The sequence below is a fragment of the Eurypyga helias genome, unplaced genomic scaffold (assembly GCF_000690775.1).
Source record: "Eurypyga helias isolate BGI_N326 unplaced genomic scaffold, ASM69077v1 scaffold9570, whole genome shotgun sequence".
In the NCBI taxonomy this organism is placed as follows: Eukaryota; Metazoa; Chordata; class Aves; order Eurypygiformes; family Eurypygidae; genus Eurypyga; species Eurypyga helias.
The window spans coordinates 139,405-149,257 of record NW_010225130.1 but is presented as its reverse complement, the minus strand read 5'-3'; the positions used below and the strand labels follow the sequence as shown (position 1 = coordinate 149,257).

At 38.0% G+C, this 9,853-nt stretch overlaps 1 protein-coding gene across 1 annotated transcript in view; it reads left to right on the top strand.

Annotated features, from left to right (window-relative positions):
• Positions 1-3,777, top strand: part of ZEB1 (zinc finger E-box binding homeobox 1) — a 28,459-nt gene extending 24,682 nt beyond the window's left edge. The window contains exon 9 of the mRNA XM_010148265.1: positions 1,299-3,777. Coding sequence (XP_010146567.1) covers positions 1,299-1,852 — 554 coding nt within the window. The 3' untranslated portion in view covers positions 1,853-3,777. The remainder of the gene's footprint in view (positions 1-1,298) is intronic.
• Positions 3,778-9,853: the final 6,076 nt, after the last annotated feature.

Below are 9,853 nucleotides of genomic sequence, written 5' to 3'. Positions count from 1 at the left end.
TTTTTTTTTTTTTTAGTAACTCTTGCACTTTTATTTCTTCTGAGACGTCTTAAAAAAACCACCTTTTTTTAATTGGTGAGGTGCCTATATTCTATTTCTGCATATTAATGTTTGAATTCCATCTCACATATTGAATTAAAAAGATTAAAAGATCTTTTTTGTCTTTACCACTTCATCGAGTTTCTCATGTTGTATCTGTTAAGACTATTTTTCATACCTTTCCTGTCCTGAGACTCTTTTAACTTCTCCTTTTCATAACACAAATGTTCTTTCCATTCTACTTTAAAATTAGGTGCAGTGTGCAGCATCACAGAATCATTTAGGTTGGAAAAGACCCTTAAGAACATTGAGTCCAACCCTTAACCAGCACTGCCAGGTCCACCACTAAACCATGTCCCTAAGCAGCACATCCTACAGCACTCTTAAATCCTTCCAGGGATGGTGACACAACCACCTTCCTGGGCAGCCCTTTCCAATGCCTGACAACCCTTTCAGTAAAGAAATTTTTCCTAATATCCAATCTAAACTTCTCCTGGTGCAACTTGAGGCTGTTTCCTCTTGTCCTGTCACTTGTCAGAAGAGGCTGACACCCACACATGGAGTTGTTGATCATCTTCATAGACCACTCAAAAAACTACTGTCCTATTGTCTCTATCTTTTATGTCTGGGCTAATACTGAGCAAAGTTGTTTTGTGTAACAGCTTTGAGTGTTGAAATCAAAATAATATTACTAGGCAGTCAAGTAGAAAGGTGGAAAACAGAGCAGAAAGAGAACAAAGTGAAAGAGCAGATTTTTCTTGTCAATATATGTGTAGTCAGCAAGTTTTATATATAAGGCATTTACCTGTGCCAACCTAGATTTTCCCTTTACATGTAACATGAAAGAAGGACTTGGTACACAAAAAACAACATAAAAGCTTAGTTGATTTAAAATTTTCGTCAATATAGGAAAATTAAAATGGTTTTGAGTTAAAATAATGGTTACTACAAGAAAATGTCTTCTCACTTATTTATATTCACACCTTTTTGTGCTAACAGTTACATCTGTTAGTCCTTCTATATTCAGTTTTCCTAAAAACTTATAAATTCTCTTCGTATTTGGGACAATGTACCCTTGCACCCTTGTGCTTTGGGCTCAGGTGAGACCCCAGGCTGAGAATGCATGGAATAGAATGTCTTCTTAAATAAAATTACTAATTGTTGGCAATATGTTCACCAAGAGCATTTTATGGTGAAAGCAACATTACAGATTTTTAAAATTTCAGCTGCAAGATGTCCGATTGTGCTTTATTTTGTAGGTAAAAGACCTCATGAGTGTGGCATCTGCAAAAAAGCGTTTAAACACAAACACCATTTGATCGAACACATGCGACTGCATTCTGGGGAAAAACCCTACCAATGTGACAAATGTGGAAAGCGGTTTTCCCACTCGGGGTCTTACTCTCAACACATGAATCATCGCTACTCCTATTGCAAAAGAGAGGCAGAAGAGCGTGACAGCACGGAGCAGGAGGAGACAGGCCAGGAGGTCCTCAATAACGAGCATGCCGGTGCCAGGGCATCTCCATCGCAGATCGACTCGGATGAGAGGGAGAGTCTAACCAGGGAAGAAGAGGAAGACAGTGAAAAAGAGGAAGAGGAGGAGGAAGAAAAAGAGATAGAAGGACTTCAGGATGAAAAAGAATGTAGGAAACTACAAGAAGTAGAAGATGAAGAGGAGGAGGAAGAAGAAGAAGAAGGGAAAACTGAAGGTAACAAGAATGATGAAGCTGTAAATCAAGCAAGCAATGCAGAACCAGAAGTTACACAGAATAATGGGCAGGTGTCAGAAGAAAAAAACAGTGAAGCTTAAATGATAGTTTTTTCTATAAGGAAAAAAAAATTGGTAATGAAGTTCGTTCTATATTATACATGCTTTTCATGGAAACGCAGTAGCCTGCATACTGTGATTTCTGTTCACTACTGTGTAAAAAAATATATATATAAAAAAAAGAAAAAAGAAAAAAAAAAGAAATCCAGGTGTGCCTGAACCTCAAACTTAGTAATTTTTCACACAGTTTTCCAAGTTAGGAACAAGTTTATAACATGAAGCAGATTAGAAAAATACAGTGACTCTGGAAGCAAAGATTTAACAGGTTGTAGGAAACCTGATTTATTAGACAAGCATCTGGCATTGTTTGTTTTATCAGTATTAATTTTCATTAAGTTGATTAACTTTTAAGCTGTACAATTGGGAGAGATTTATATGATTTTCTTTTTTTTTTTTTTTAAATGGTAAAACATTTCCTAAATCCACTTCAGTGTTTTCTTATGTTTTAAAATGTGAGAACTTCTGCACTACAAAATCCCCTTTTGCAGAAACCTGTAATGCAGTTGCAAACAGTGCTTGGCTACCTTTGTAAATTCAACCTGGAAGGTAGCAGTTTAATACATTAGATGTTGTAGTAGAGCATATTATCATTTAAAGTGTATTGTTAGCCTTAAGAAAGCAGATGATAGAAGAACTGAAGTTTCTTACATGTGATTAAAAACGTAGTTGAAAAGATTGTCGTTGAGTTCTGATTGCAGGGACTAACAGTGTTAATACTGGTAAGGACAGCAAAGTCGTCAAAATCAGTGTTTGTAATTGTGTTTTGAGTATGTAGTAACAATATGAAGGATATGATATGAAGCTTTGTATCTCCTTTGGCCTTATGCAAGACCTGTGTGCTGTAAGTGCCATTTATCAGTATTATAAAGGCTCTAAGGAGCCTTTATCCAATGTGTGGCCTACAATAACTAGCATTTGTTGATTTGTATCAAACTTCTAATCTAATCATGGGGAAAAAAACACTCAGCCATCAGAGAAGTAAGAACACTGGTATATTTCATTATTTAATTATTTGGTGGTATTTTGGGTTAATACCTGACTTGCAGAATTTCTCTACAATAATTACAAGGGAAATTTTCTAATCTGCTTTATTGCTTTATGGGTTTACTTTAATTTCAGACACATACATGACATGTTATCTGGCTCATAAGTATTTTCAAATGTTAGTTATTATGGACCCCATTTATTAACAATGTTAGCTGATTTTTACCTATCAGTATTATTTTATTTCTTTTAGTTTATAGATCTGTGCAACATTTTGTACTGTATGTCTTCAAACCTGGCAGTATTAATACCCTTCTTACTGACATATGTACCTTTTTAGTTTTAGAAAACTTTTATATTTATGTGTCTTATTTTTATATTTCTTTATTTATTACACAGTGTAGTGTATAATACTGTAGTTTGTATTAATACAATAATATATTTTAGTATGAAAATTTGGAAAGTTGATAAGATTTAAAGTAGAGATGCAATCGGTTCTCTTGCATTGAGATTTGATTTAACAGTGTTATGTTAACATTTATACTTGCCTTGGACTGTAGAACAGAAGAATTAAAATGGGAATGTATTAATTTTACAATTGCAATCAATTCATTTTACCTTTACCCAGTTTTTAATATAAAGCTCTTAAATTTTGAAATTCACTGTGTGACTAATAGCATGATGCTCTGCAGTTTTATTAAGAGATTAGTCTAACCATAAAACTCTCATTTCCTTAGTAAGCCAAATTAGAATAATCTTATAAACAGTGTTGGGAACAATGTTTAACATTTTTGTGCCAATTTGTTCCTGTATTCATGTATGTATGTTACAAATCTGAAACTTCATTTTTAAGTTCCTTGTTACATCATGGTCATTTTCTAGTTTTTTACCAGACTCCCCATCTCACAATAAAATGCGTCAACAAGCCTGACTTAGTGTCATTATTCTGGTAATTTAGAAAGTGGTTTTAAACTTATTCTCTGAGCTGCTACTCAGACACGGTTCCTGCCTCACTGTCAATACTCGGTGTCAGTTGTAGGAGAGGAGCACATAAGTGAAAGAAAGGCTCGACTCTGGGCAGGCAAAGGGATTGCTATGTCAGTTTATTGATTCACCGACGTTAGTAGAAGAACTGAGTCTTCTGAGTCATGTGGTTTTGTGATTTATCTTTTTTTTCTCTTGTATTTATCTACTACACAGTTTAATGCTCTTTTTCAATAAGAATGCTTTTAAAGGAAGTAAGTCTATAACAGCTTTTATGACTTAGCAATAAGCTAGTGCAAAGGTTGATGTATATATTGCTGCTGAACTTCCCAAAGATACGGCGCCAACATTACAGATATATATATTTTTAGTAATGTAAGTATGAAAGCTTTAATGCTGTATTACGTACGCATGTTGACGATGTTTTATAGTTTAAGCAAAGTTTAGAGGCGATTCTTTAAGTGAAGTTCTGTACTTTAACAATCCATAAAAGGGGATTTCAGTTGTTAATTTTTGGTCTTTAACATGAACATCTTGCAAGTTACTTTATATTCACATATCTAAGTTTTTAATAATTATCTCATTGTCTCAACATGAATACATACAAAATATTTATGCCGTATATTATGTATTTTACTTTGTCTGTATTTTGCTGTACAGTATGCCAAATATTGCACTTCTAAGAGGAGAAAGCTCCTACCCAGTAGTAGTATGATTCAGGTAAACATGAGAAAGCTGGTTTGGAAAAAAAATAACCATTTATATTGCATCAATAATGTTGCCATGTAATTATTATCAAAACAGAATTGATCAGGTAGTTGAGGATTTCTTACAGTTAAAACTGGCTCTGCTCTGTTCTAGGTAAAGAAACTTTTAGGATTTTTCACACTTTACATATTCCAGGAACATCTTGCTCGTCCATCGTAATAAATCCTGTGAGACATTTGTTGAAAATGGGATGGAAATGATATTTTGCTGTCTCTAGTGATAGAACAAAAAATTTTAACAAATCCAAGGTTACTCACATAAGTGACAGCGGCAGGTGAAAGGTCAGCAACTTCCACTTCCAGAACCTTAAATGAAGCAAGAGAAGACCATGCTTGGATAGAGGGCAAAGTCCAAGCAATTTTGATTCAGGAAATGTCATCGGTTTTGGGGAGAAAATTTATATTCATTACTTAGAGTATGAAACCGTTACTAACATTTTTATCTTTGAAATAGATTGGTGTATTGAATTTTGCATCTGTTAAGCTCAGAGATGCCTCTGATGTTTGTGACCTTCCAACATCATTTATTATCCATTTGAAAAACACAAACACTGTGATGCATCTTTGTTTAGCAGAGCACCTCTCTGTTCCAGCTGAGTTTACTTGGGAGACGCAGGCTTTATTCCCAGCCCCATCGGTGAGATGCCTGGGGTGAGAGGCAGCCAGGCAGCTGTGAAGGAGTCCACCAAGGTCCCAGACACAGTCCAGCTGCAGCCACGTGGCCCTTCTCTGTAAGCTAATGGCAAAGCAGTTCCAAGGAGAATTTTTCTGGGCTCAGGACAGCCCAGACTGACAAAAATGTCTTCTGAGTGCAGCATGGGACAGAGCGCTGACCTGAGCCTGGTGTTCTCGTGTTGCTTCTGCTACCAAGTCGTTTTATGACTCCAGAATATAACAAATTGCTGTGTTTCAAAATCACAGTTATCACTGCAAAGTTGTGGCAGTGATATTTCCTCTGTTGTCAAGTAATTTGAGAATAGGAAAAATATTACAGAGTAATGATAATAAGAATGTTACGGAAGAAGGAAATACTGAGTTTCATGCCCTGGGATGGAGAGTACCCTTCTAAAATCCTGAGCAGACAGAAGCAGGAAGAGAGACTTAAGGCTACAGAGTTAACTAAAAGATATATTGAACAGAAGTAACTGCTTTCTCCCCTTTTAGTAGTATTTGTATGGCATCCCAGCAGTGATTTTGATGGCATTCTCAAATTCTCCATAGCCACATTGCTGGTTATCTGGAGCAGCCTGCCCATGTGTGTAATTAGTAACATAGCAATGCTCAGAAATGCTGTATGTGTGACCTTGAAAGGTGTTGGGGTTTGGTTTGGTTTAGTTTGAATTGTATTGAGTTACAAATAATCGGTTAAGTTAATGTGTATTAACAAAAGAAATCAGGTAGTTTTGTTAGCTTGGCTAATCTCAGAGTGCCAGTGTGTTTCAATAGGTATTTTAAATTCTAGTAGAAGACTGCACCATGACATATCAACCCAGAATGCAATATAGTTACCCCGAAAGTCACTCTTCAGACGGGTTGAGTAAAAATCACTTAAACTGGCCACAAGTGGTGTGTTTGCACTCTGAAGTGAAATTAGTCTAATGTGATTATTGCCGGTAAACCCACAGGCAGTGTTCATACAAGCAGCACTTAGGTTTGTGCTGGCAAAGTGTGCCTGGACTGGTGGTGGCACAGGACTGAGTGGCAATTTGAAAGCAAAGCCATTTACAAGAGAGAAAATACAACGCTACTAAAACCTTTTTTTAAAACCCTAAAACCCAGCTTCATCTAGGCTGTCCTGAGCACTTCCTTCAAGCGTGTTCTCTTTAATTAATTTACTACATGTGTAGAAGTGGTTGGTTTCTTTCTCTTCACTTGGTAGAATTGCTTGTTTAATTGTCACTAGAATAATCTCTAAATTTCAGAATGGAAATTCAATATTAGAGTATGTTTTGAGTCTGTGTTATTTATTGTTACATTTTTTGGGGGCAGTTGTTCTAATGATATTTGCACAGTCTGATTTTTGCCAAAAAAATGAATACAAAAGGGTTATGATGATCAAATTAACTCCTAAAAGTGATCAAATACTTACAACTTTTGTCTTATTCCTCTGCTCTTTCATGACCTCTGGTCACTAATCTGTCACACAGTCATCCTAATTGTGTGCATTATGCCTATCATACGCATTGTATATATGCTGTCTCTAGGGGAAACAATATATTGTGATATATTTTGTTGCTTCACAAAAAAAATTTAAAAATCTGCTCTTCTTTTAAACTCTAATTAGAAAATAAACTGATATTTGGGATTAAATCTGAAATGTGCTGATATCAGGAGCATTTTCATGGCAAAGTTTGTCCTAGTCGCTTGCCGAATGCGAGGATAAGAGCAACTAGGTCAAGTTCTCTAAGGCGTATCCTCTACCTTGGCAGATCCCAAAAAAAGATCTTTAAAAATTATAAGGACAGTGGGAAGTAATCTTTAAAATAAATATATTGAGAATGCCATTTTGGTCTTCCCTGTGGTTTTCCAGTGAGCCTCACATTTTCTGATTCTGCTTTTAGATTTTAACATCTTTGTTCTTGGGACTGTCCTTGAGGTTTGGCCATCTTAGTGTAAACTAGAGTTTGTGTAATAATCACAAGATTTGCATTGCCTGTTAATTCAGGATTTAAGAGGATAAATGAATTAAAGTCTAAAAAACCTGAAGCACACCTACGCCAACTTTGTGTCATTCGTCATGAGTTTCTGTTCCTCTTCTAACCTGGAAAGTCTGCTCACTTTTAGCACACCCTGCACCCAAAGACAGACCGCAGGTCTGACAGCGCGTTGTATGACTGGTCCTGTTCCCACCTCTCATTCTTCAGGAGCTCTCTCTTTAGGCCGGATCCTGCATGACTGTTGGTGAATATCACTGGAACCCTTGAATTCTGTGAAACTTCTACACTTTTAATGGCAGGTAAGCTATTGCAAAGATACAGAGAGAGCATTTTGCTCTTTTAGCGTTCAAGAATAAAAGCTGTTGGACCAAATTTTTCAAAGCTGGACCAAATTGTTCAAGAAAAAGAGTTCATTGGAAAATCATGCAAAATTCTGAAAATACCAAGGGCTTCCAACAACTTTGAAAGGCCATGTCATTATACACAAAGAATAATTGGAATTCCACCCCATCCTCAACCTCGTCAACGCAATAATGGGAAGACCTTTCCATGGACAGCAGTCCTCCATTTCTTTTGCTCAGGCTGGACGTAACGCTGTCGCTGGTCTCCTCCAAACCATGACCCTGAGCAGCAGTCTGACTCGCACATACTTCATGGTGAGTCCTTGGGAGCAGTAAGTGTCAGAGGGAGGGGGAGGAAGCTTTAACCTTTCTGACGGTTGGAGCTGGTTGTCCTGCCAGCAGCACCTTTCCACGAGCTGCTGCTGCTGCTACCACCCAGGGAGTGTTTGAAGTGGTGCTGGTGACAGCGTGACCAGGTCAAATGATCTCAGCTGTGGTTGCAGAGATAACACAGGTTTCAGTCTAGACAAGCTTAAGTTGACCTTGAGTCAGCTTTTTTTCTCCATTTAGACAGCTCCGAAGAATGCCTCTGGCAGGAGCCACCAACCATGCTTTGGAGAAGATGCTAGTCTCCATCACCCAAGGCCGGAGAAGAGCTACCCCTTGGTCTTTTAATTACAACTTCTTGAGAGCAGTGACTCATCTTTCCTGAAACATGGAACTTTCAATTTTTTCTTTTTTTTTTTTTTTTTTATCAGGCAGCTTCTTACTGGCATTCTGGCCTCCAAGATAATTTGTTGTGTCAAGTGCTCTTAAAAGGTCCTGTAGCTTAGTGAGAGGCACTCCATAAACCAAGGAACAGGGAATTCTAGCATTTGCACTTGTGGTGAGTGTTACCACAATTTCTGTGTCTTTTTAAACCCTGATTATTAGGCCAGTTTTCCTGTCTTAGGGAAAAAACATACGATAAAAGTAAATAACTGATGAATGATACCATAGCTCATTCAAGAGCTGTTCTGTTGGGAACAGAACTGACATCTCCAACATGGGCAAGCCATCTGCCTTTTCCTTAGAACACAATGTGTTCCGAAGGAGTATGGCAAATGGAGCGTCTCTGTGATTTTCAGCAGCACAGTGGAGCTCACCCTTTAGCTTGACAACCATATTCTCTTACACTGCAGTCAGGAGGCTGGATCTTCAGCCCAAGCAGCAAAGACATCGACTTTGAGTACAATAAGAGCATCTTATTCAGGGCCAGCATATCCCAAACTTGGGGCTGGGAGGACATTTAGCTAGATGGTCAGTTGCCACTGGCAATTTACTTCCAGAACTGTTTCCAGCAACTAGTGATATTTGTGCCTCGTAGCTCCCTGCATGAGCTGATGCTGGGGTTGCTGCTAAAAGCGAAGCGGCAAGCGTGCTGTCGGTCTGGGGGGAGTTCAGGTTCTGCTGGTGACTCTTGCAGAAAGAATAAGAGCTTTGCTGATTCTCTACAGCTCCTGCTGGGCCATCACATCATCTTGTTTCTTGCAGGTTTTATTGTGAAGGCCACCTGTCAGGGACGTGTTGTCTGGGTCCTGATGGCTCCCCAGTGGGGACTCCCGCTGTAACCCCCAGGGGAGAGGAGTGCAGGGGAAAAACTACCTGCAAGCAGCAAGTTGTTCCGTGTATGAATAATCTTTCTTTACAGAAGTATCTCAATTCATGATTACTTAGGTAAGTAAAACTATTGTAGCACCTGCTTTATTTCCTTTGCAGTTAAAATATTATTTTTTTTTTTTTTTTAATGTTAAGAAGAACAGAAACTTCATTCATGTTTTACTGTGGTTTATTGTTTAATCTAGTTCTTAACTGTGGCCCTGCCCTCTCTGCTTAAGCAGGACAGTACTGTGTTGCTCACTCTCTGATAATGGAAATGTATTTGGTTCAGTGAAACCTGAACCTGTTCAGGTCATTGTACCTAAAAGTAACTGAAAATAGCTGGAGAATCTGATGCCAAAAAATGCAACTTTTTCATGACCAGAACCATGTCTAGGTTAAAGACCATTTATGTTCCTGATTTTTTTTTAACTGTATGTTGAAAAGTGCTGTTCAAGTCCACCTTCTGCCCTTCCCGCTACCTAGTTTCTACCCAGCTGCTCTCACTTGAGCCCTGTAAGCCCAATCCGCCTGAACCATGTGTGTAGCCCTTGTGACTGCTCTAGGTCAGTAAGATTCTCCTCATGTCACGGCTGTGCCTCAGGGACTGCC